This window comes from Choloepus didactylus, chromosome 22, assembly GCF_015220235.1.
Source record: "Choloepus didactylus isolate mChoDid1 chromosome 22, mChoDid1.pri, whole genome shotgun sequence".
Taxonomy (NCBI): domain Eukaryota; kingdom Metazoa; phylum Chordata; class Mammalia; order Pilosa; family Megalonychidae; genus Choloepus; species Choloepus didactylus.
Window position 1 is genome coordinate 1691844 of NC_051328.1, and position 27443 is coordinate 1719286.

At 36.3% G+C, this 27443-nt stretch overlaps 1 protein-coding gene across 1 annotated transcript in view; it reads right to left on the reverse strand.

Moving 5' to 3' along the window:
• VPS35 (VPS35 retromer complex component) overlaps positions 1–27443 on the reverse strand; it is a 66283-nt gene that overhangs the window by 36845 nt on the left and 1995 nt on the right. The window contains exons 2-11 of the mRNA XM_037816200.1: positions 23490–23588; positions 22358–22454; positions 20860–20983; positions 20213–20395; positions 16676–16889; positions 15424–15507; positions 14895–15004; positions 6249–6345; positions 6001–6149; positions 4432–4639 (exon numbers count right to left, since the gene is read on the reverse strand). Coding sequence (XP_037672128.1) covers positions 4432–4639; positions 6001–6149; positions 6249–6345; positions 14895–15004; positions 15424–15507; positions 16676–16889; positions 20213–20395; positions 20860–20983; positions 22358–22454; positions 23490–23588 — 1365 coding nt within the window. The remainder of the gene's footprint in view (positions 1–4431; positions 4640–6000; positions 6150–6248; positions 6346–14894; positions 15005–15423; positions 15508–16675; positions 16890–20212; positions 20396–20859; positions 20984–22357; positions 22455–23489; positions 23589–27443) is intronic.

Below are 27443 nucleotides of genomic sequence, written 5' to 3' on the forward strand. Positions count from 1 at the left end.
GCATACAGCAACTGTTAAACAAAAAAAGCTGAAAAAGAGCCCAGACTTCAATTAGTGATATTTATGAAGCAGATCTGGTTAAGACTAGGGCAAACCAGGTCAAAGGATAAAGGTCAAAACTGACCATGTTTTAAAACTTCAACTTCCATGTGAGACCAAGGGAAGAGATGTCTATTTGGTGCAGGATCTATATTTTCTAAACAGTATAACTCTACACTCAGTTTGTTCAAACACCACAATTACATGGTTGAATAGGAAGTGAGCTACAGTACGTTAGTGTAGGTTAGAGTGAAATAGTGACACATCCCAAAGTAATTTGGGCAGAGAATAAAAAATATATTTACAGCCCCCCCCCCTCCCCCACCGAGGAGCTGGGGGAAGGTGCAGAAGTGTTGGACTTCCTCACCTGGACTGGTGCTGATGTTGTCACAAACATTGGGACTGGCGGTTTGATGTGCTGAGCCCTCTATCGTGGGACTTGCCCTTATGAAGCTCGTTACTGCAAAAGAGAGGCTAAACTTGCATATAATTGTGCCTAAGAGTCTTCCCCTGAGTATCTCTTTGTTGCTCAGATGTGGCCCTCTCTCTCTCTAACTGAGTCACCTCGGCAGGTGAACTCACTGCCCTCCCCACTACATGGGACCTGACTCCCAGGGGTGTAAAACTCCCTGGCAATGCAGGATATGACTCCCGGGGATGAATCTGGACCCGGCATCATGGGGTTGAGAATATCTTCCTGACCAAAAGGGGGATGCAAAATGAGATGAAATAATTTCAGTGGCTGAGAGATTTCAAATAGAGTCAAGAGGTCACTCTGGTGGACATTCTTATGCACTATATAGATAACACCTCTTAGGTTTTAATGTATTGGAATAGCTAGAAGTAAACACCTGAAACTACCAAACTCCAACCCAGTAGTCTGGACTCCTAAAGACGACTGTATAATAATGTAGATTACAAGGGGTGACAGTGTGATTGTGAAAAGCTTGTGGATCACACTCCCTTTATCTAGTGTATGGATGAATGAGTAGAAAAATGGGGACAAAAACTAAATGACAAATAGGGTGGGATGGAGGGGATGGTTTGGGTGTTCTTTTTTTACTTTTATTTTTTATTCTTATTCTGATTCTTTCTGATGTAAGGAAAATGTTCAGAAATAGACTGTGGTGATGAATGCATAACTATATGATCGTATTGTGAACAGTTGATTGTGTACCATGGATGATTATATGGTATGTGAATATATTTCAATAAAACTGAATTAAAAAAAAAAAAAAACCCTGTTACAACAAAAAAAGACAGTCTTTATATTATGGTAAAGGGGTCAATTTAACAAGAAGACATAAAAATTATAAATATATATATATATAAACAAACACACACACACACATACACACACTTAACAGCAGAGCCCCCAAAATATGCAGCATTTACTGACAGATTTGAAGGAAGAAATTGACGGTTCTACATTAACAGTAGGAGACTTTAATTTACCACTTTCAATAATGGATAGAATATCTAAACAGAAGATCAATAAAGAAATAGAAACTTGAACAATACTCTACCAAATGCATCTAACAGACATATATAGAACACTTCACTGAACAACAGAATACACATTCCTCTCAAGTGCACATAGATCATTCTAGAAGAGACTAATCTTAGGTCAAAAAGCAAGTCTCAATACATTAAAAAATATTGAAATGATACAATATATCTTCTCTGACCACATGGAATGAATCTAGAAATCAAGAACAGAGGGAGAAATGGAAAATTCACAAATATGTGTAAATTAAACAATGTTACTCTTAAATAACCAATGGGTTAAAGAAGAAAACACAAGGGAAATTAGGAAATATCTTCAGGCAAATGACAATGAAAACACAAGATACCAAAACTTATGGGATGCAACAAAGGCAGTGCTGAGAGGGAAATTTATACCTCTAAATGCTTATATTAAAAAAGAAAGACTTCAAATCAGATACCTAACCTCAAAACTGGAAAAACTAGGGGGGAAAAAAAAAAGCAAGCTAAACCCAAAGCAAGCAAAAAGAAGGAAATAAAGATTAGCATGGAGATAAATGAGGTAGAGAATTAAAAAACAACAGAATCAGAAAGCCAAAAGTTGGTTCTTTGAAAAAAAATCAATAAAAGTGACATACCTTTATCTAGACTGATAAAGAAAAAAAGAGAACATACACAAATGACTAAAATCAAAAATAAAAACAGGGACATTACTATTGACCCCAATGAGATAAAAAGGATTATAAAAGGATACTATGAACAACCGTATGCCAACTATTTAGATAATCTACATGAAATGGATAAATTCCTAGAAACACACAAACTACCTACTCTGACTCAAGAAGAAACAGATCTCAACAAAGCAATTACTAATAAAGAGATTGAATCAGTAATCAAAAACCTCCTAACATCAAACAAAGCCTAGGACCAGATGGTTTCACAGGGGAATTTTACCAAACATTTCAAGAAGAATTAATAACAATCCTGTTCAAATTCTTGAAAAAAAATGGAGAGGAGGAAAAACTCTCTAATTCATTCTATGAGGCCAGCATCACCCACATAGCAAAGTCAGATAAAGATACCACAAGAAAAGAAAATTACAGACCAGTATCTCTTATGAATATAGATGCAAACATCCTTAATAAAATACTAGTGAACTGAATCCAACTGCACAAAAGAATTATAAACTATGATCAAGTGAGATCAACACACAAAAATCAGTAGTGTTTCCACATACTAGTAATGAACAATCAGAAGAAATAAAGAAAAAAAACTCCATTTACCATAGTAACTACAAGAATCAAATATCTATGAATAACTGCAACCAAGAATATAAAAGGACTTGTACACTGAAAACTACAAAACTTTGCTAAAAGCAACCAAAGAAGACCTAAACAAATGGAAGGACATTCCCTGTTCAATGTATTGGAAGACAAATTTTGTTAAGATGTCAGTTCTACCCAAAGTGATTTACAGATTCAATGTAATCCCAATCAAACTTCTAACAACCTTCTTTGCAGGAATGGAAAAGCTAATTATCAAATTTATACGGAAGAGTGAGGGGCCCCGAAGAGCCAAAGCCATCTTGAAAAAGAAGAACATAGGTGGAAGACTCCTGATCTTAAAACTTATTATAAGTCAGAGTAATCAAAACGGCATTGTATTGACAAAAGGATAGATATACAGGTAAGTGGAACAGAACTGAGAATTCAACTCTCACATTTTACGGCCAACTGATTTTTGACAAGGATGCAAAGACCACTCAACTGGGAAAGAGTAATATCTTCAAAAAATTATGCCGGGAAAATAGATCTCCATATGCAAAAGAATGAAGGTAGACGTCTACCTCATACCACATACAAAAAGTTGACTCAAAATAGACAAAGACCCAAATCTAAGAATCAGGAATATAAAACTCCTAGAGCCTCTTTAGGACTTTGTGTTAGGCAATGGTTTCTTAAACTTTACACCCAATGCGCAAGCAACAAAAGAATAAATAGACAAATGGGACCTCAACAAAATTAAAAACGTTTGTGCATCAAAAGCCTTGTCATGAAAGTAAAACCACAACCTACACAATGGGAAAAATATTTGGAAACCACATATCTGATAAAGGATTAATATCCAGAATATATAAAGAGATTCCTCAACTTAACGAGAAGACAAACAATCCAATTTAAAAATAGATAAAAAGACTTGAACAGACATTTCTCCAAAGAAGATACCCCAATGGCCAAAACACACATGAAAAGATGCTCAGCATTATTCCATTAGGGAAGTGAAAACCCAAACCACAATGATATACCATTTTACACCCACTAGAATGGCTACTATTCAAAAAACAAAAAATTACAAATGTTGGAGAGGATGTGGAGGACATTCATTATTTGCTGCTGGGAATGTAAAATGTTGCAGCTACTGTGGAAGACAGTTTGGTTCCTCATAAAGTTAAGTATAGAATTACCATATGACTTGGCAATCCCATTGTAGGTATATACCCAAAAGAATTGAAAGTAGAGACTCAAACTAATAGTTGCAAACCAATGTGCATTAGGGGCATTATTCACAATTGCCAAAAGATGGAAGTAACCCAAGTGTCCATCAACTGAAGGATAAACAAAATGTGATAGATGCACAAAATGGAATATTATTCAGCAGTAAATAGGAATGAAATTCTGATGCATGTGACAACATGGATGAACCCTGAAGACATCATGTTGAGTGAAATAAGCCAGATACCAAAGGACAAATATTGTATGATCTCACTGACATGACTAAGCAACCTGTAACTTTTCCTTTAGTATTAAATCACCCTCCCCTCCCATCTCAGGTGCTCTGGTTTCAAGGCCTACAACAGCAAGTACACTGTTTCTTTTTCCCTAAAAAAGCAGGTTGGTATTCTCTTACCTGGTCTTGAGAGACAATTTCTGTGTTATAATCCAGAACATTACTGAGTACGTAACAACTCATGCTTTTTCTGGACTCATAGTCAAAATACTCAAAGAGTGGATGAAAATGTTTTAATTTCAAAACTGTTAAAATATTGTTGTAAGTGTCAACAGGTATCTTCAAAAGTCTGGTAAGCTCCTTTGAAACTGCACTACTGGTAGCAATGCTACAAAAAGAAGAACAGCAGCCTTTTAATGGATAAAATTAACTATATACACAAATAGCACTTAATTCATACAACTTTCATATTTTTCATTTATACATTAAAGGAAATGGGCCACAGTGAATCACATCATCCAAAAATACTCCAATGACCTCCTTCAAAAAAAGGTTAAAGATGCTTATTTTAAACACCATGTATTCATCTGCTACTGATATAATAGTCTCCACTTCATGAGCAAGTATATATACAGCGGGAGGTAAGAAGACTTTCTAAAACTTGACATTTCAAAGGAAAATATTTTAAATGGTTGTTGGTTCCTACGGTAGTCAACAAGTACTGTATATTCATGATGAAAATTAGTAGGAAAATCCATGCAAGAACAGCAATTCCACAAAATAGAAAAACACAAACTGTATCTTCTGCATCAAATGTTGGTGATTAAGGACTAGCAGGTTGCATTTAAGGTAGTAACTCATAGGAGCATTCTGTGGAGACAGAGGCATATCCAGGCACTTATAAGACCTTTAGTGGTTGGGATTTCCAACTCTTTGTCTAATTTTACCTTAACACTCACTTGGTGGGAGGCGATATAGATACATCATCTTATTTTCTCTCATATTTATCATTCAAGATCTGGACTGTTTTTCAATTACAAAAAAATGGGAGTTACTAAAAGGGAAAAAAAAGGAAATAAAAAGAGGAAAAGAAGAAATTCTCCTGATGTAGCTGAACTGTTGGAAGGGAGATGGAAAGGAGATTACATGAGTGAAATTACAAATCATACAGGGAAATTGGGGAGCCTGACTTTACCCTAAGTTCAGAAGCTGGAAATAGGAGTGGGAGACGCAATGAGGGGACTGCTGGGAAAAAGATAATGGGATCAGAATTGCCCACAATAGCCACTAGAGAACAGCAAAGGTCTGGGAAAGCATAGTTGAGGAAGCTCCAAGTTAGGGAATAGACTATTACACTTTCCTTGATGGTTATCAAAATCAAAGCTCAAAACAGAAAAATGCCTTAAACCAATTTAAGTTCTATGTCTTAAAAACGTATGTGCCTCTAATTCTTCACAATTTTCTCATCTGTACAAAACCACTTCTTATGGAAACATTGCTTGATTTAATTTCAAAAGAAACTCATTCATATACAGAAATGGGTCTGTATTGGAGATACCAGTCCCTGGACACTGCCCATGCTCCATGAATGCATCAATGTACACAACCAACTAACTGAGTGCCAATTTCTGCCCTCATTATACCAAGCATGAGAACCTAACAAATGCTTAAACAAGACAAACGCTTACATTTCAAAACGCAATTGAGAAAGAAAAAAGAATCTGGGACAAAAATGTAACTTTGACTTACTGTTCAAGGTTGAGCTTATTAAATATTTCCACTGTTGTTTCTAGAACTTTATCAACATAGTCCACACGATCAGGGTAACATTTCATGGCAAGATTAATGAGAGAAACTTGTAAAGATACAACATCCTCCGAAGGCATATCTTGTCTAGACTGGAATGTTCAGAAAACCATAGGATTTATTTTAAACAATTGTGAAACCAGCAGAGTAGTTTCAAAATTTCAGGATCTTAGGAGAAAACCCATACAAACCTGTATTACTGTAGCAACCTGTTGTGAAAATATGTCAAAAAGTTTAATATCTGCTGGGATTCCAGGTCCATCTTCACGGTGAGCAAATAAAGCTAATCTAAAAAAGAAAATAATCTTTATTTTAAAAGATATAACAATCTGGGTAGTGGGGCATGGATGACATTCTATTCTTTATGCTTTTATATATTTTCTACACTGAATAAATTTCTCTTACAACATTAAAAATGGTTTTAACAAGAGGACTATGAATACAGCTGATTATTCTCTCAATTTGTTTTTATACACTAAACAGCTTTGCCAATGATTTATTTCATTGCTTTCTTACTTATACCATACTAAGACTTTAAACAAGTTGATTTTCCTCAGCTCTCTGGGGCCTAAATAAGAATGGATAGAAAATATTAAAGCTGAAAATGGAAACACAAAGTGACAAATGTATTCATTCAACAGCCATGATTTTAAAATACATAATCTTTAGAAGAGAAAAAGTAGACTATTTTAAGGAACTGCATTTTTACTATTGTAAAGTTTGAAACACAACTAATTCCAAAGTAGTTAAGTTAAATCTTATTTCCAAAATCTTAATTCAAAACAATGTCTGTTCTATTCCTAAATAGCACAATTATCATTATTGTGTTTGTCAGGGTCAAAACTGCATCCACATTTTGTTATGAACTACAGACAGGGATGGCTAAGTGGCATTACATTCAACACAGGAAACAGCTGCCTTTAAGAGTAGGCTCAATTAGCATATAATTCTCTCTGCCCAGGATTGAGCTGATAATTTGGAGAATGCTGCTGTATAAATTCTCAGACTTTAAAACTAATAACTAGGTATTTAAAACATAACTAAGGGTATCTGCAGAAATAACTCTTTGCTTGGGTTTCTGGTTTCATAATTACAATGATGTAGATGCTCACAAGTAGGACAAGTCTTATGCACTGTCATTCAGCATGTGGCCAAGCAGTCACTCATTAAAGCCATTATCAAAGACCAAGTTTCGTAACTTTAACAAACTAAGACCAATAGCAAAAAAACAAAACAAAACAAAACTTAAATCTAAAGGGGATTTACTAAACATATTTGATATTTTAAAATTCTTAAGAAAATTTTCTGATCACAGTGTGATTACTTGAATATTCTCAAACAGAGATATCTTAAGGTTACTTAATGAAGCAGACTCCACATCAGTTCCCTATGAAAAATAACTTTCATTATGGTAGAAAACAAATTTTGTTCTTCAACAATCTTTGGATTCATAAGATTTAAATGATGGATCTGTAAAATAATGTCTTTAAATGTCAATTAAACTATAGATTTTATTGAGATCTTGAGATACTCATTATTTCTATGCCTCTTATACAATTAAAAGCTAAACCTGGGGAGAGAACCTAAGATGGCAGCTAGGTGAGACACGGCAAAAAAACACCTCCATGAAAAATACTAGATAAAAACCAGGAAGTGACCCAGAACACCACTGCCAGCGATGCACCAGCCGGACAAGGTCTGCTAAATACACAGGGAACATGCATTTGGTCAAACCAGGAGCCTGCATTCTGAAACGAGTGAGTGAGTCAGCTGAAAGTCCCACAACCACGCTGCAGTGTGGGGAAACGGTGGGCTCGTGTTTGGAGACGGACTAGTTCTTTAAAACAAAAAAAGCCCAGAAGTGGCTGCAGATACGACGGGGCGAGCCCCACAGTGAAGCACGGCGGGAGCAGGCTGGGCTAATGTCTCGGTGTCTGGCGTGGAGGATACCCCTTCCCACATCCGCTGCTGATTGTCTCAAGACCAGAGGAGCAGAGGGGAGCCAAAAGGAGGAAAAAAAACGCATTCCTTGCAGCCATCTCCCCAGCGGGCAGGGGACGCTCTTGCCCGGGGCCAGACCCACAGCTCAGATCCGCGCCAAGAAACCCAGTGTGACGGGGAATCCTTCCCACAGCACTACACACAAGCCACAATACTGGCCATGGACAGTGGCCTTTAATACACCCACAGCTGATTGTCCCGGAGCTGGGAGGGCAGAGCTGTGCAAAAAGGGGGAAGTTAATGCTTCCCATTCAACCATCTTTGAAGCAGGCTAGGAGCGCCCCTGCACAGCCCAGCAACTCTGGGCTTTCCTGGCGGGCCAGCACGCAATAGTGACGTGGCGCAGCCCTACGTCAGCAGAGGTCCTGGAAGAGCACAGCTGGCAAAGGGGAACCGCTCGGAAATCCCAGGGAATGTACACCAATACCAAGGACTTGTGGGTCAGTGGCAGAGAACAGCCTCAAATCTCCGGGAACACCGGGGAGGTTTGATTATTAAAGCTGCCCTGCCTGCCTAAACACCCAGACATGCCCCACATTCAGGGCGGACAGCACCAGCAACACACCCAAACTTGGTGCACCAACTGGACCCCACAAGAATCAGACACCCACACACCACAAAGACAAAGTGGGGGAGAACTGACTTGAGGGGAACAGGTGACTCACAGACGCCATCTGCTGGTTAGTTAGAGAAAGTGTACGCCACCAAGCTGCAGTTCTGTCAAACTAGGGATCAAGTAAAGCAAATGCCAAGAGGCCAAAAACAACAGAAAATCTTAAAGCATATGATAAAACCAGACGATATGGAGAACCCAAACCAAAACACCCAAATCAAAAGATCAGAAGACGCTCAGTACTTGGCACCATTAATCAAAGAACTACAGACAGGCAACAAGAGCATGGCTCAGGATATAAAGGACATGAAGAAGAGCATGGCACAGGATATAAAAGACATAAAGAAGACCCTAGAAGAGCATAAAGAAGATATTGCAAGAGCAAATAAAAAAAATAGATCTTATGGAAATTAAAGAAACTGTAGGCCAAATTAAAAAGACTCTGGATACTCATAATACAGGATTAGAGGGAGGTGAACAACAACTCAGCCTCCTCAAGGACCACAGAACAGAAAATGAAAGAACAAAAGAAAGAATGGGGAAAAAAAATTTAAAAAAATCAAAATGGATCTCAGGGATACGACAGATAAAATAAAGCATCCAAATTTAAGACTCATTGGTGTCCCAGAAGGGGAAGAGAAGGGTAAAGGTCTAGAAACAGCATTCAAAGAGATTGTTGGAGAAAACTTCCCCAATCTTCTATACAATATAAATACCCAAAGCATAAATGCCCAGCGAACTCCAAATAGAATAAATCCAAATAAACCCACTCCAAGACATATTCTGATCAGACTCTCGAATACTGAAGAGAAGGAGCAAGTTCTGAAAGCAGCAAGAGAAAAGCAATTCACCACATACAAAGGAAACAACATAAGACTAAGTTGTGACTACTCAGCGGCCACCATGGAGGCGAGAAGGCAGTGGAATGACATATTTATAATTCTGAGAGAGAAAAATTTCCAACCAAGAATACTTTATCCAGCAAAACTCTCCTTCAAATTTGAGGGAGAGCTTCAATTTTTCACAGACAAACAAATGCTGAGAGTTTTGCTAATAAAAGACCTACCCTACTACAGATACTAATGGGAGCCCTACCGACAGAGAAACAAAGAAAGGCGAGACAGAGGGAGAAAATTTTAACAGACATATATAGAATATTACATTCCAGGTCACCAGGACACACATTCTTCTCTAGTGATCACGGATCTTTCTCCAGAATGGACCGTATGCTGGGGCATAAAAACAAGACTCAATAAATTAAAAAAATAAAAATGAATTTGTTCAAAGCACATTCTCTGAGCACAATGGAATACAAACAGAAGTCAATAACCATCAGAGACTTGGAGAATTCACAAACACCTGGAGGATAAAAACAAGGGGGACATAAAAACATTCCAGATAATCAAAAGCTGAGGGACTTCATCACCAGTACATCAGTCCTATAAGAAATGCTAAAGGGAGATGAACAGGCTGAAAGGAAGGGACACTAAACAATTGACTGAAACTACATGAAGAAATGAAGATTTCCAGTAAAGATCACAACATAAATACCAATACCACTGCATTTTTTATTTATAACTCCACTATTTACTTCCTACAGGATCTAAAATACATAAACTGTAATGATAAATCAGTGGTTTTGGACTCAATGTAAAATATGCAATTTTTTACAAGAACTACATAAAGGTGGGGGAATAATAGAGTACAGGAAGATAGTTTATGTGTCATATTGAAATTAAGTTGGTATCAAAGAAAAACAAGATTGTTATAGATTTAAGATGTTAAATTTAAGCCCCAGGGTAAACACAAAGAAAGTATCATACAATATAACCATAGAGATGAAAAGTAGAGTGCGGGTTATGAGAAGTGGGGGAAGAGGCAATGGGGAGTTAAGAATGAGAATAGGGTTTCTGTCTGGGGTGAAGGGAAACTTCTAGAAATGGATGGTCGGAAGGTGATAGTATTGCAACATTCTAAATGTGATTAATCCCACTAATGGAATGCTAGGGAGGGGGTGGAATGGGAAGATTTAGGCTATATATATGTTTCCACAATTAAAAAAAAAAAAAAGTCTAAATAGATGACAATTAAATGCCAAGGATGATCCTGGATGGGATCTGAGGATGGAGGAGAGGAGACTCAAAGGGACACAGATGGGACACGCACACACACAAAAAAAGGAAATATAGAATGTAAGCTTTGTATCAATGTTGAATTATTTGAACTTCTTAGCTGCACTTAATGAGATTGCATAAAAGAATGTTCTTGTCCACAGGAAAGGTATATATGAATTTGATTGTTCAAAGATATGTGCAGCTTGCTCACATATGTTCGGAGGACAGAGCAATAGATGATGGATGATAGATAGGGAGGGAAGGAAGGAGGGAGAGAGGGAGGGAAAGAAAGAAATGGTGGTGTGACAGGATGTTAAACGTGGTGGATCAGGGTATTGGGGGAGGGGGGTTGCGGTATGATGGAGTTCTATGTATGGGTTTTGTACTGTTTTTGCAACTCTTCCTGTAAGACTGAATTTATTTCAAAATAAAATCTATTAAATTAAAAAAAAAAAAATCCTTCCGTGACCTCCCAGTGTCCATACAGTGGTAAAATGGATGGTCATCAGTTTTTGGCTGCCCAGTGTCCCAACCTCCTACAGACGGACAGTCTGCAAGACCCCACTTCCCTCCACGGGACTGAAGAGGCCAGATACTTGCTCTCCCTGATCTGAGGCCAGGACGTGGAAATCTGGAAGGCCCGGCGGGGTGGCAGCATGTGTCCAGTGGCACTCATGCCCCCGGGGCCTCCGTCGTCCACTGTGGAGACAGCAGAGCACCGCCCTTTGCTCCAGCCGCCAGTATCCCACAGTTTCTGCCCTTTTGAATCTGGTTTTTCCTTCAGTTCTGTGACTCCCCAGTGTCCTACCAATAAACTTTTCTGCTCAAATTAAAAAAAAATTAAAAATAAAAAAAATAAAAGCTAAACCTGGGAGACAATATTTGGAAACCACATATTTGGTAAGGGTTTAACATCCAGAATATATACAGATCCTACAATTCAACAACAAAAAAGACAAACAACCCAATTAAAAAATGAGCAAAAGACATGGATAGACATTTTTCTAAAGAAGAAGTACAATGGCTCAAAAGCATATGAAAAGATGCTTAACCTCACCAGCTATTAGGGAAATGCAAATCAAAACCACAATGAGATACCATCTCACACCAACTAGAATGGCCATTATAGAAAAAACAGAAAACTACAAGTGTTACAGATGATGTGGAGAAATAGACACACTTATTCACTGTTGGTGGGAAATGTAGAATGGTGCAGCTACTCTGGAAGACACTTTGGCGGTTCCTCAGGAAGCTAAGTATAGAACTGCTGTATGATCTAACAATCCCATTACTAGTATATACCTAAAAGAACTAAAAGCAGGGACATGAACAGACATTTGCATACTGATGTTTACAGCAGCACCGATCACATTTTCAATAGATGGAAACAGCCCAAATGTCCATCAACTGACAAGCGGATAAAAAAACTGTGGCATATACATATGATGGAATATTATGCAGCTGTAAGATGGAATAAAATCATGATGCATACAACAACGTGGATGAACCTTGAGGACATTATGTTGAGCGAAATAAGACACAAACAAAAGGACACATGCTGTATGGTCTCACTAATATGAACTAAGTATAATGAGCAAACTCTTGAGAGTTAAATTTGAGGACACAGGTTATCAGGAAAAGAAAGAGGGCAGAGATAGGGCATTTGAAACTTAAGGAGTACAAAATGTTTAACAAGGTTGATTGTAAAGGTTCAGAAACAGATGGCACAATACTGTGTGATGGTGGCACAATATTGTAAGTATAATGAACAAAGCTGAGTGTGAGTATGGTTGTAAGAGGAAGGCCAGGGGCATGTATGTCCCCAGAAGTAAAGCTAGAGGATAAAAACTGGGACCGTATAACTTAGTGAAACCTAGAGTAGACGATGGTGGTTAATTGTACAAATATAAGAAAGTTTTTACATGAATGAGAACAAACGTATGCCACTATTACAAGGTGTTAATACAGTATTATATGGGAAAAAATACAATTAATGCAAGCTAAGTTCTACAGTTAACAGTAACACTGTAATATTCTTTCATTAATTGTAACAAAGGCAATATACCAAAACTAAATGTCAGTAAGAGGGAGATACAAGGGAGGGGTATGGGATTTTTTTTCCTTCATTCTTTTCAGAAGAACTGGGAATGTTCTCATATAGACTGTTGTGGTGAATCCATAACTATGTGATTATACTAGGAGCCATTGTTTGTACACTTAGGACAGATTGTATGGTGTGTAAATAAAACTGTTTAAATAAATAAACAGAAAACTACAAGTGCTGGAGAAGATGTGGAGAAAGAGGTATACCTATTCACTGTTGGTAGGGAAGTAGAATGGTGCAGCCCCTCTGGAGGGCAGTCTGGCATTTCCTCAGGAGGCTAAGTATAAAATTGCCATATAATCTAGCAATCCCATTACTAGGTATATACTCAGAAAAACTAAAAGCAGGGACATGAATAGACATTTGTACACCAATGTTTATAGCGGCATTATTCACAATGCCAACGGAATGAGGTAGCCCAAGGGTCCATCAACCGATGAGCAGAAGGGTGAACTGTGGTGTATACAAACAAGGGAATATCGTGCAGCTGCAGAAAGGAATGAAGTCGCAAGGCATGCAAAGAGGTGAATGACCCTTGAGGACATTATGTTGAGTGTAATAAGCCAGAATCAAAAGGACAAATATTGTATGTTCTCACTAACTTGAACTAACTATAATAAGCAAACTCTGAGAGCTAAATTCAAGACAACAGGTTACCAGGAGATAGAAAGAGGGTAGAGATTGGGCAATCAATGCTTAAGGAGTACAGAATGTTCAATAAGGTTGATTTTAAAGGTTTCGAAATTAATAGCACAATACTGTGTGGTAGCACAACACTGTAAGTGTAATTAACAAAGCAAAGTGTGAGCATGGTTGCAAGAGAAAGGCTAGAGTCCACCAGAAGGAAAGCTAGAGAGGATAAAAACTGTGACTGTAAAACTGAGCAGAACCCAGAATGGGCAATGATGGTGGTTAACTGTATAAATATAAGAGAGTTCTTACATGAACTAGAACAAATGTATGTCACTATTTGTGCTGGTGTGGATGTATTCTGTCCCCCAAAACACCGTGTTCTTTAATGCAGTCTTGTGGGGGCACACATATTAGTGTTGATTAGGCTGGAACCTATTGATTGAATGTTTCCATGGAGATGTGACTCAATCAACTGTGGGCAAGAACTTTGATTAGAGAATTTCCATGGAAGTGTTACCCCACCCATTCAGGGTGGGTCTTAATTAAATCACTGGAGCAATATAAAAGAGCTGACAAACAGAAGGAACTCAGAACAGCATAAAGAGACATTTTGAAGACAGACGTTGAAAGCTGGTGATGACATTTTGGAGAACGCCTTTTTGAAATGCAACCTGAGAGCAGGCAGATGCCAACCACATGCTTCCCAGCTAACAGAGGTTTTCCAGACACCATCAGCCATCCTTTAGTGACGGTACCCTATTGTTGATGCCTTACCTTGGACACTTCATGCCTTAAGACTAACAATGTAACCAAATAAACTCTCTTTATAAAAGCCAATCCATTTCTGGTATTTTGCAAAACAGCAGGATTAGCATACCAGAACACTATTACAAGGTGTTAATAACATGGTGTTGTATGGGAAAAAATACAATTAATGTAAGCTAAGGTCTATAGTTAACAGTAACATTACAGTATTCTTTCATAAATTTTACCAAAGCTAAATGTCAATAATAAGGGGATGTAATGGGTATGTAATTTTCTTCTTCAGAAAAAATGAGATTGTTCTCATACTGACTGTAGTGGTGAATGCATAATCTATGTGATTATACCAAGAGTCACTGATTGTACACTCAGGATGGATTGTAAGGTGTGTGAATAAAACTGTTTTAAAAAAAAAAAAAGCTAAACCTTTTTCACACCTTGGCTAGACAAGCACCTCGTAATACGACGACCTACTGAACAAAATCATTTATATTTTAAATTAAAATCACTGATACAATAAAGATGAAACAGAAACAAATAATCCAGAAAATGTTTTAAATTCATTATTCTCAAATCAGAGCATTTCCCCTCCAGTGGTGGAAGTGCTTACCTATCAATTAAAGCAATGATTATGTTTTTCACATTTACATTTTGATGTAACTCAGCACAAGCCCGAAGAAAAGGATTCAAAGTCTGCAGGTGAAATTCATCAGGGAAAACCTGAAAATCAAATAATTGACTGATAAAAGTAAAAGTATTTCACATAATGTTCTGGAGTCATTTATGATATGTACAGTATTTAAAATTATGAAAAAATTTTTTGATCTTATAAAACTAAACTCAAATACCGAACTCTTGAACATCTCTAAAATTAGCCCAAATGAAAATATTCCACTAACCAAAGTATACCTATAGCTAAACATAAGCTTATGAGATCCAGAAAACTCGAGGGTTACTTCTCCCCACCTTTTTTGGGGGAAAAAAAAATACAGCAATACAAAGACCAAGTTATTACTTGGGGAAAAAATTCTTTACACAAGAAAACCTATTTTCTATATTATCAAGAAATCTTTTGACTCAACAGAAATTAATGAAATAAAAAGAGGTCTTTTAAAAAAATAAAAAATGTTCCCACCTACCTGAATAATACACTCCATGAGATATTCCTGGGCCAAAGCATCCCTACAATTCACAACTTGCTCCAATATGCCAGTCAAAACAATCTAAAACAAAAAAAACTTTTAAGTTAAAAGATCATTTTTTAAATCCTAAGCTACTCCTCCAATAACACATTTCAACTATTAACTTGAAACTCATATTCAAGTATAGATTTTTCTCACTCATATTTCATTTCAAAATTAAACTTCAAAATATTACAGAACATGCTTCAAACCAAAAATTCTATTAAGTGAAAGCCATTTAGGAGAAGTCATTTTTAGCTATTTGTTTCTTTCACAGTTTGTGTTTACAGTGTGCTAAAAAATCTTCAAAAAACTCAAGGTCATGAAGATTTTGTGTTTTCTTCTAGAGTTTTACAGTTTAATTTTACATTTAGGTCTATGATTCATTTTTGAGTTTTTGTACTTGGCATGAAGGATGGATGGATGGGTCAAGGTTCATTTTTGTTGTTGTTTGTATATATGGGTCCAATTGTCCGAAAACCATTTGTCAATAAGGTTGCCTTTGAACCTTTGTCAAAAATCAACTGATCATATACATTTGGGTCTATTCTGGACTGTGTATTTCAGGGATCAGTAAATCTGGCCCACTGCCTGTTTTTAAGAATAAAGTTTTAATGGAACACAGCCACACCTATTCAACTTATGTATTATATATGGCTGCTTTTGTATTGCCAATGGCTACCTTTAGGGCTGAGTAGTTGTGACAGACCATATGGCTTACAAGGCCAAAAAATATTACTATCTGGTCCTTTACAGAAAGTTGCTGATCCCTACTTTATTTTCTTCCAGTGATTTATGGGTCTATTCTTTTGCCAATACCACATTATTTAACTGTATTTTAGAGTATATCTTGAATTCAAATTGTGTGAGTTCTCAAACTTTGTTCTTTTTCAAAATAGTTTTCACTGTTCTAGGTTCTTTGCTTTTTCATATAAATTTTAGAATCAGCTTATCAATTTCTACAAAAAAGGCTGCTTAGGATTTTAATTGCAGCTGCACTGAATCTACAGATCAATTTTGAGAAAAACTGGTATCTTCAAATCCACAAACTTGGCATATCTTTCCATTTATTTAGGTCCTCCTTGATCAAAGTCATTTTTAAATGGTTTTCAATGTAGTAATATTTACCAAAAATATTTAGATTTAGAAAATCAGACTTCAATTAATATCTTGTTACATAAGAAAAGGTGACAACTAAAAACATATAAACCTGTTTGTAACGTTCCACATTTACACCTTCCAACTGACTGAGGCGCACCAAATTTGTTCCCACTAAAATTCTCAGTTCTTGTCTTTCCCGTTCTCTTTTTTCTCTGTCTCGGCTATGTCCCTGATGTTGCATTCGCACCCAGAGCTTGTTCATTTCTGCGAAGTTGAGCAGTACAAAATCCATGGAATCACTAATATCACCAGTTGTTTCTTCACTGCAAAGATATGTTAGAAAATCTTTATATAGTATTTAAATTACAGAACCAACTTACTACTGCCCCTATACTTTGTGCATTACCTTTTTATTGCTGTAATACATCAATGCTTTATAAAAGCTACTTTCAACTTTATTTGGCTTGGTGTTAAATATCAAGGGGAACAGACTCAAGGGAAAAAAGCCCCAGAAGGAGGACACAGTACAAGTTTAAAGGGACAAATAATCTTCCCCAATTCTCTTCCCTGGGCCAGTCTGACTTGCTCTTACAGCAACTCTCTTAATTCAAAAACCCATTAAAAGTGGGCATTGATGCTATATGTTAAATATATCATTTTACTGCTGAATATTTTATGTTTTCAAATGATTGAAGCTTTGGGAAGCTTCTACATCCTCTAGGTCAGGAAACTTAACAGTTGTCAAAATTTTTTATTAATTGCCTAATTAAATGCTCAAAACTGAGAGTCAATATTATAATTAAAAAAATAATCTCACCATCTTTTCTACCCCGTTAAGTTTTTATCTTTTGTGTACGGTTAAAATTTTTTTGTTGCAAGCACTGTAAAATTTTGTGTTTTTCTGTGAATTGATGTGTAGGGAAAAATATAAATAGGGATGCAAGTGGCTGGAGAAAACATGGAGAGAGGGATGTACCTATTTACTGTTGGTGGGAAGTAGAATTGTAGCCTATCTGGAAGACAGCATGGCGGTTTCACAAGAAGCTAAGTACGTGGGTGCCATAAGGTCCTGCAACCTCATTATGGGGTATATACTTGGAAGATCTGAGAGCAGAGACATGAATGGACATTTGTACACTGGTGTTTATGGAGGCAGTGTTCATGATTTGCAATGGGTGGAGGTGGCCTAAGGGTTTATCCACTGATGAAAAGAATGGTGAACTGTGGGGTATGCATACAATGGAATACTGAGCAACTGCGAGGAGTGAAGCTGTGAGACAGGCAAAGAGGTGAATGGATCCTGTGGATAGCATTTTAAGTGAAGTACGCCAGAAACTAAAAGACAAACATTATAATGCCTCACCAATATGGACTAACTACAATGTGTAAAGTCTGAGAATTGAACCTTAGAGCACAGCTTATCAGGAGAACGCTTACTCTTATGGTCCCTAGATTGTAAACTCTTACAGCAGTCACATCTATTCCTGAATTGTAATGGCTATCTCCAAATGGCTATCTCCAAATTCTGAGATGCTGATCTCTTTGTGTATAACATGATCAGTCTCTGGTATGTTTGTGACATCTGAAACTCAGAGCTACAGCTCAGGAGCTGTGAATGTCAGTATGAGCGCATACAACAACTGTTTAAAAAGCTGAAAAAGAGTCCAGACTTCAATTAGAGAAATGAATGAAGCAGATCTGGTTAGGACTAAGGCAAATCAGGCCAAAAGGTAAAGGATGATACTGACTGTGTTTTAAAACTTCAACTTCTGTGTGAGACCAAGGGAAGAGATGTTTATTTGGTGCAAGATATATATCTTCTGTAGCACACTAAATAATTTAACTTGTACAGTCATTCAAACACCATAATTACATGGAACTTTGAATAGGAAGTGAGATCTGGTAGGTTTGTACAGTTCAGTGTGAAATATCCGATACATCCCAAACTAATTTGGGCAGAGAATGAAAATATATTTGCAGGGCCCCCCTGAGGAGCTGGGGGAAAATGCAGAAATGTTGGACATCCCTACCTGGTTTATTACTGATATTCTCACAAACACTGAAGACTGACAGTTTGCTATGCCGAGCCCTTGAGGCTTGTTGTGGCAGGGAAGAGGCTAAGCCTACTTATAATTGTGCCTAAGAGTCTCCCCCAGAGGGCCTCTTTGTTGCTCAGATGTCTCTCTCTCTCTCTCTCTCTCTCTCTCTCTCTCTCTCTCTCTCTCCCTCTCTCTCTTTCTCTCTCTCTCTCTCTCTAAGCCAACTAGGCAGGTGAACTCACTGCCTCCCCACTACATGGGACCTGACTCCCAGGGGTTTAAATTTTCCTGGCAATGCAGGATATGACTCCCAGGGATGAGCCTGGACCTGGCATCGTGGGATTGAGAAAAATCTTCTTGACCAAAAGGGGGAAACAAAATGAAACAAAATAAAGTTTCAGTGGCTGAGACATTTCAAATGGAGTCAAGAGGTCATTCTTATGCAATATGTTAGTATATTAGGTTTTAATGTATTGGAATAGCTAGAAGGAAATACCTGAAACTGTCGAACTGCAACCCAGTAGCCTTGATTCTTGAAGACAATTATGTAACTATGTAGCTTACACAATGTGACGGTGTGACTGCAAAAACCTTGTGGCTAACACTCCCTTTATCCAGTGTATGGATGGATGAGTAGAAAAATGGGGACAAAAACTAAATGAAAAATAAGGTGGGATGGGGGGACGGAATGATTTCGGTGTTTTTTACTTTTTTTTTTAATTCTTTTTGGTGTAAGGAAAATGTTCAAAAATTGATTCGGGTGATGAATGTACAACTGTATGATGGTGGTGCTGTTAACAGTTGACTGTGCATCATGGATGACTGTATGGTATGTGAATATATCTCAATAAAACTGAATTTTAAAAAAATGAATTGATGTAAATATATTTAAAACCACTGAATTGTAAACTTTAAAATAAATAAATGAATGAATGAATAAACTTAAAAAACAAAAAAGGATTAAGTTCCTTAATATAGGGAACCTGTTACATCAAAGTGGGCTGAAAACAGCTGGCTATCAGCCATTGCTCTAGGATAAAAGCACAGTGGACTTGGATGCTGGAAAATTAGTCACGTAAAAGAGTTCTCTCCAAGTGGCTTTTTTTTTTTTTTTAATTCTTTTTCTGGAGTTACTTAACTTGCATGCAAAGATCATTAGTCATTTACATTCTAGGATAACTAGGATTCCATGAATACAGTAATCATAAAAACTGATAAGACATTCAAGAAACAGTATGAACACCAGCTAGCTCAAGGAAAAAGTTAAGCACACTTCATTGTTTCATTGCAAATACAATTTTCAAAATGTTAACATTTAAAAAACCTTTTTAAAGAATACTTAACATAATGAAAAATGCTCTCAATTATGCTAAATGAAAACAGCAGAATCTAAAATTATGTCTACTTCGTATAAGAAGACATTTTGTATCCTACTACATATAGTGAGTTCTATGTCACAAAGGAAATTTATACATAAAATATTACCAGTGGCTCACTGTGCATGGGAGAACTTTTTATATTATTTTGTTCTTTACATTTTTCTATATATTTTACGTATTCTACAATGAAAACATACTACAACTATAATCAAAAAAGAAAACACTCACTCAGTTGGCTCTCCTTCATCAGGTAAGATATTTCTGGTACACTGAAGAAGATAATTTCGAAGAAATAGACCCCTCAAGGGATGCTGCACACCACGGCACATTTCTACCAAATCTTTCAAAATATCTTTTCTGGACTGAGGAAATGACTTGACATATACAACTCCAACTGTGATCAACAGATAACTAGAAGAATTATAAGGAAATATTTGATTAGATATAAAACATTCAATTATGTTCAAACACATTGAAAACATACATATTAAATAAATCAGACAGGGACTAGGTTGCTTTCTCCTGTACAATGAAGAAAATACCATCTTATTTAAAATATAACCACTCAGTGACCGCTCCATCTCTTTCTCTCACTTTTTAAACACATTAGGAAGAGAATAATTGTTGTGATATTAGTTTTTCTGGTAATCAAAACATTAAACAAAATAACATATCTTTTTGGTTTCTATTTCCAAAGTTCCTCAAGTATCTATATAAAAAGTAAATTTAATTACACTCTAAAATCTTAAATAAAAATAACAGAGTATCTGCCAAAAATGCTGATCTCAATTTTGGTGAGAAATTAAACAATCTTAAAATTGGTAAAAAGCTGCTAATTTTAAAGGATATAAAAGTCCTCAGTTTTAATTACGTACAGCCTTGGGATAATGTTTCCAGCATACTGTACAAGTTCATAGAGATCTGCTACTTTCCTTCCTTTAGCAAACTCATCTGTCAGGTAGACCTCCAAGTAGTGCAATTCATCAGAAATAGCCATATCTTTTCATTATGATTAAGGACAAAAATTCACAGAGACAGAGAGTAGATTGCAGGTTACCAGGGATGGAAGGAGAGGAGAATGGGGAGGTGTCACTTAATGGGTACAGTTTCTGTTTGAAGTGTTAAAAAAGTTAGGTAACGGATGGTGGTTATGGTAGTACAATATTGTGAATGTAATTAACCACTGAACTATACACTTGAAAGTGGTTAAAATGGGAAATTCTGATTTGTATATATGTTACTACAATAAAATTTCAAAAAATAAATACATGGGACTGAAAGTATCTTCTTGACCAAAAGGGGGATGCAAAATGAGACGAAATGGTTTCAGTGGCTGAGAGATTCCAAATGGAGTCGAGAGGTCACTCTGGTGGACATTCTTATGCACGATATAGATAACACCTCTTAGGCTTTAATGTATTGGAATAGCTAGAAGTAAATACCTGAAACTACCAAACTCCAACCCAGCAGTCTGGACTCCTGAAGACAATTATATAATAATGTAGATTACAAGGGATGACAGTGTGATTGTGAAGACCTTGTGGATCACACCCCCTTTATCTAGTGTATGGATGAGTAGAGGAATGGGGATAAAAACTAAAGGACAAATGGGGTGGGATGGGGGGATGATTTGGGTGTTCTTTTTTCACTTTTATTTTTTATTCTTGTTCTGGTTCTTTCTGATGTAAGGAAAATGTTCAGAGATAGATTGTGGTGATGAACGCATAACTATGTTATCATACTGTGGACAGTGGATTGTATATCATGGATGATTGTATGGTGTGTGAATGTATTTCAATAAAACTGAATTTAATAAAAAATAAATAAATAAATAAATAAATAAATAAATAAATAAATACAGCTAAGCCAACCTAAGCAAAACTCTGGAACTTACTGGAGTCATTAAACTTCTGGGCAGATGCTTAAGTTAGTCCTTTAAGGGGCATGTTTAAGTGAAAAGAGAATTTCAATTGGGAATTCCTTACTTTAAAACAAACAGCCAAAATCAAGGGTGTCCAGTGAAGCAAAATAGTAAAAACAATGCTTGCCTGTCAGACTGCTAAATGGGTTTAGAGACAGCAAAATCACTGCATTCTTTTCCATTTTCCTACATAAAATCTATCAGCCCTATTACCCTTTATGAGGTGTCTGACAGTTGGGATATAACAGCAACCCATTCTAAAGAAGCTGAAGCACAGAAAAAGGGCATTTCTTTTTCTCATTTAGCACATCTGCATAGAGAAGGAGTAGTAATTGATTAAAACAATAAAGAATAACGTAACTACAGAAAAATTTAATAAGCAACAAACACTATATATAGTTTTATCAAGAGGTATGGACCAAAATGTTTATTCTTCCACATTCAAAAGATACAAAGTTCGTAGTAGCTCTTTGGTGACAACATAGAAGTTCGGAGTTCACCAAGCATGTTTGAAGCATGTTTCAGAGCATCCATAAGCTTGTTTTTGTCCTACAGAAATACCAAGAGAATTGATGAGAATGCTTCATTTATATGAACATTTAACTTGGTTATATAAATTCTCACATCAATGATTTATTACATAATTTTAACAGTATACAGTACTTACATTAACCACATAAAATCCACTTTTGATGGTTTTACCTTGCCTTCTCTCTACTAAATAGAAAAACATATGTGATTCCTCACCCCGGATGCAGAGTTTATTAAGTCTTACATGTTTAGGACTGCAAGCCTCCTAAACTCTAATCTTATCAACTGTGAAATTAGCTTCATTAATTCACACTTTACTTGCAATCAAGACAGCTGGCAAACTGATTCTTTTGAAGCAAGATACTATCTGGACAATAGCTCTGTCATTGGTTAACACTCTTCAGAGCTAGCAAATCTGTCATAAGCTGTCTGGAATGACTATTCATGTATGTTTTCTTCAAAGCTTCATAACACCCTATGTCACACTTAACTCATAACTGAAACAATTCCTTGAGATACAGGAAACACTTTTCAAACAAAGAAAGAGACAGAAGTAAGGAACAGCAAATTCCATGCCCACCCATTTTCTCCATCCTAAGATGTTTATTTTTTCATGCCAATTTGTTTGCAAGGAAATCAGTACAATTGGTTCAACTGATTAAAAGAGCATTATTACTAAGCCTTAGAAAACATAAGGTACTTTACACAGTAAAATATCATCACCATCACAGCAACTTATATCTTAAGAGGCTAGTAATTTGGGTCAGATATTGACCTGGTGATAATACAGTGATATGCAAATAAAAGGCCTGGTCTCTTGTCCTATGGATCTTACATTCTGGTAGGGAAAACAGACAATCTCAAATCATCAATATAAATGTAAGTGAACAGGACTATCTGTTGAAATTGCTCCACACAACATACAAGGGAGGTTCTCAGAGTTCTTGGAGATAGATGCTAGATTTACCAGAAGCAATGGTGTTACATGACCTTAGAAAACACCTTAGATGCTTCCTTAGGCTATAGTTGTGCCTCCCATACTGTCATTCTTACCAGACATCTTTTCATCTGGAATGACTGGACCTTTACAGCCTGTATGGCTTCATCCAAGAGCTTTTCCTGCTCATCTTGAGGTGACTGCTGTGTTGTAGGCTGAAAAATAAAAATAATACTTCTATTAATATCTCATTAGCATTTTCTACAGTTCTAGCCATAGCCCTCCTCCTAGACTTTCACATAAGACTCCCTCCAGCTCTACATTTCAAACCTATTTATCAATTTTTGACAACCTCTGAATACAGGGCTGCGCCTAGTCACTGAAGTCAATAGCACTGCTGCCAGATAACAGTAATGTGTAGAAAAAACTGCCTCATTCTCAGAAACTGACTCAACATTCTTGTAGAGATTACCTTCAAAGAAACATGTGGTGGTAGTTTATAGCTGCCTATATTCTGCTAATATGCTCTGAATCCAACCAAAACATAACCATCCAAATGACCTAATTCCTGTGGTAGGTACAGTTGAACTTAAATCTCTAAAAGCCTCTCTTTTGCTAGACTACTTCTCAACTGTGTTTCAATCTCTCCTTAGACAAACCAAGTAACCAGTTTGTAAGAACACTGACTCTCTTCTTCCTTCAGCAATACATAACAAGGACTAACAGGTTAGAAATAAGCTAGCTGAAATTACTGTTAGTGAATGATAGAATACCACGAAGAGTACTCTCCTCAAGTACCCAGCTTTCATCATTTCAAATATGCATATCTACAGCTAAAATGGGCAAAATATATCCAGGTACTCTTCCCTTTGCCATCAGCAAAAATCTGCAAACTAAATTATATCTACCTGTCAGCAGAATTAACCACTCCTTCTTCTTCGCTGTTTAACAACACTGTTGTTTCCACCTCTACTACAGCATCACATTGTAACTGTAAATTCTGGTTGTTTTTATGTCCTTGGGAACCAACATACTGTCTGACACATAATGGATGCTTCATAAATGTTCACTGTATGAGAATGAGTTGGTCTGAGAATGTTTGGATTACATATTTAATAAAAAATGACTAAAAACAGACTGCCTCCTAGACAGATAAGTTGGAAAGGTGGAAGGCAAGGACTTATACATAAACATGAACAGTTAAATCTGGACTGTTTCATTATGCAAGACTATCAAAATAACTCTTCATTTTTAAATTAAAGAAATGTGAGCCATATAAAACCCTACTGAACTAGAACAGAATCATTTATGAAAAACAGAAAACTTTCTATTGATCTAATTTGAAAAGTGAAAAAAAAATAACTGAATAATTAGTAATGCCGAGCATTTCCCTTTATTTCTTTTCTATGACAAACTGAGTTTCCCTAAGACCAAGCTCTTCCTAAAAAGCATACACAACACAAATACACTGAATTTCAAAGAAAATGTTAGAAGTCTTTTAAATCAAACTTAAAGGAAACATTAACTTATATGGCAGAACTATTAGTGTAAAATGCTGGTTTCAGGGGCAAGGATGTCACCAGCATTTAAGGATTCTGACAACAAAATTCACTATTCATTATGGGCTAGCCCTCTGAGAGCTTTAGTGAGGCAGAGCTATGATTTGGAGTGTTTTGGATGCAACAGATGTAACAATCATTACAATCAATGGATTTCAATAAGTTCAGATGGTCAACTTAGAGGTAACTAGTGATACATCAGGAAATTTTTATAATTACTTTTCATAGTAAACAAAACTATGGTTATAAAGAGATTACAAACAGTTTCAAAAATATTTTTACAGAATTATAAACGAATAAAATTTTAGCAAAACTCTATTTTTATAACAGAAAACTAAAAGAAAAATTAAAAATGTTGAAAATTACAGAAGACCATTTATTACAAAATAGGCTAGAAATGAAGAAATAAAGCTATAATAAAGAAATATATTTTAAAAATTACTCATCCGACAATGTAGTTATGATATAAGCGGCTATTTTAAAGGAGTATTTTCAGGTTCTTCCTGCGAAAAGTCACACAGGGCAGGAACAGTTATAAACATTCTATCACTAAAACACAAGCTACATTGTCTCCTCACTCTGAAAGTGGTTCCCCAAACACAAATGACTAACAACCTCAGTACTTACCAGTTGCATGGATACTGGAAAAATGGAGACGCTAATATACCCAAGATCAAAATTTTGGCTTGAGACCCAGGCCAAATAGCCCTTACAGTTATGAGATATAGAGAAAAGCAAAGGTCACCGTGACCTCATCACTTACAAAATTTACTCTCCACTCAAACAATGTGCTTTAGTTTCCTCTTCTAAGAAAGAATAAATGAAATGAATGAGTATTAATTAATGAACAAATGAAATGAGGAAGGTAAAGCTCAAAAGGTGCCTAGCACTTAGAAATATCACTGTTACCATTATTATTTTATCCCCCTTAAGTGCAAGCAATTATCTCCACCCATACTATCAAAGTATTTGCCAATCTCCCCACTCAAATACTACAGATGTAATCTGACACTATAATGCAAATCAATTGTAAATGAAAACACTACTCTCACAAACATACAGAATTTCAAGATGTTCATGAAAGGGCTACTTAAAAAATTAGAAAATAGCAGAAATTAACAATTGAAGTAGGGAAAATTAAGGATGAGGAGGGAGGGGAACTTCAAAACATAGAAATTTGACTACCAAAGAATTAAAGGAGGTGGGTGGAAAATTACTGAATTCCTCAAATATTTCTGCAAAAATAACCCTCTTATGATTGTGCTGCAAAGGTCAATGTAAAGTGATTTTTCCAAAACCAAAACTTGATTCATACTTTGTTCAATCCAAGACTTAGTATTTCTCTACAGTTATAGCCTACATTTTTTAAAATATAAGATTTAAAAACTTACTTTCATAATTTGTTTTTTCAAGATAGAATCCCAAACAATCCCTTCCCCCCACTCCCATTTACTATGAAATGTTGGTCCCTATTATAAATTGGTTTACTTCACCTAGCTTTTTTGCAATTCCTATTACCTTCAAGTAAGAAGGACCTCCTACACTGTTATTCATACACCTGGAACGTCACATGAACAAACCTCACTGATCTTTCAGGGCCCTATTCAAACACCACACCCCACACCCCCACCCCCACCCCCAAAAGCTTCCTCATTAAAATAGTTCATTCTGTCACTGAAACTGAAGTCACTTAACCGAAGATATCTAATCTAGACCCTCCTAACATAACACTCAGTCTTAAATTTTAATTATTTCTGTGTTATACACTCTACTTGACCTTGAGTCACAAATTCAATTAAATGGGTCATAGCCAGTATTTCAAAAATAGAATAGAAAATATCGGAAGACATCACACAAGGCAAACTATCCGTGAAAGTTCTGCTTTAGTTATACATGAATGTGTGTGCTAGCTCATGATAAAAATGTAATCAAGAGGGTTACAGTAAAAAAAAAAAAAAAGGCTATAAAACACTGTACTAGACTACATTCTTATACAGGACAGACAATCGCTAATTCACCTTTGGCTCTTACACAGCAATTTATACTGGCTCAGATACTTAATGAATCTTTTTAGTTGATTTTACATATCAAAATCATTTAAGTCTCCTTTTTGTAACAGCCTGTAAATGTTCTCTTCTTAAACCAATGCCCTTCTGTAATTTCAATCTCTCAGTGACTTAAAACATGACATTTCAGGCTTTATTACTCTTTCAGCAAGGATCATCTAGGACGGCAAGGTGAGATGAATGTCTCCATAAATCCACTGAAACTGCACTCAAGTGTGAGGAACTAAACATATAATTTAATGAGTTAACTTCCAAAAACAAAGAATGGAGACGCCTCTCCACAATTACAGGAACTCAGAGACTTCCCATATCCCTTTAGAGACAGAAAACAAGTTCTTCTGTAACAGAATGGTTTTCAATTTGATTTTTGATCAGCTATTCTAATCTTCTTTTGATTCTTCTTTGATTTATTACTCTTTACACATTATTCTGATCAATTACTCTA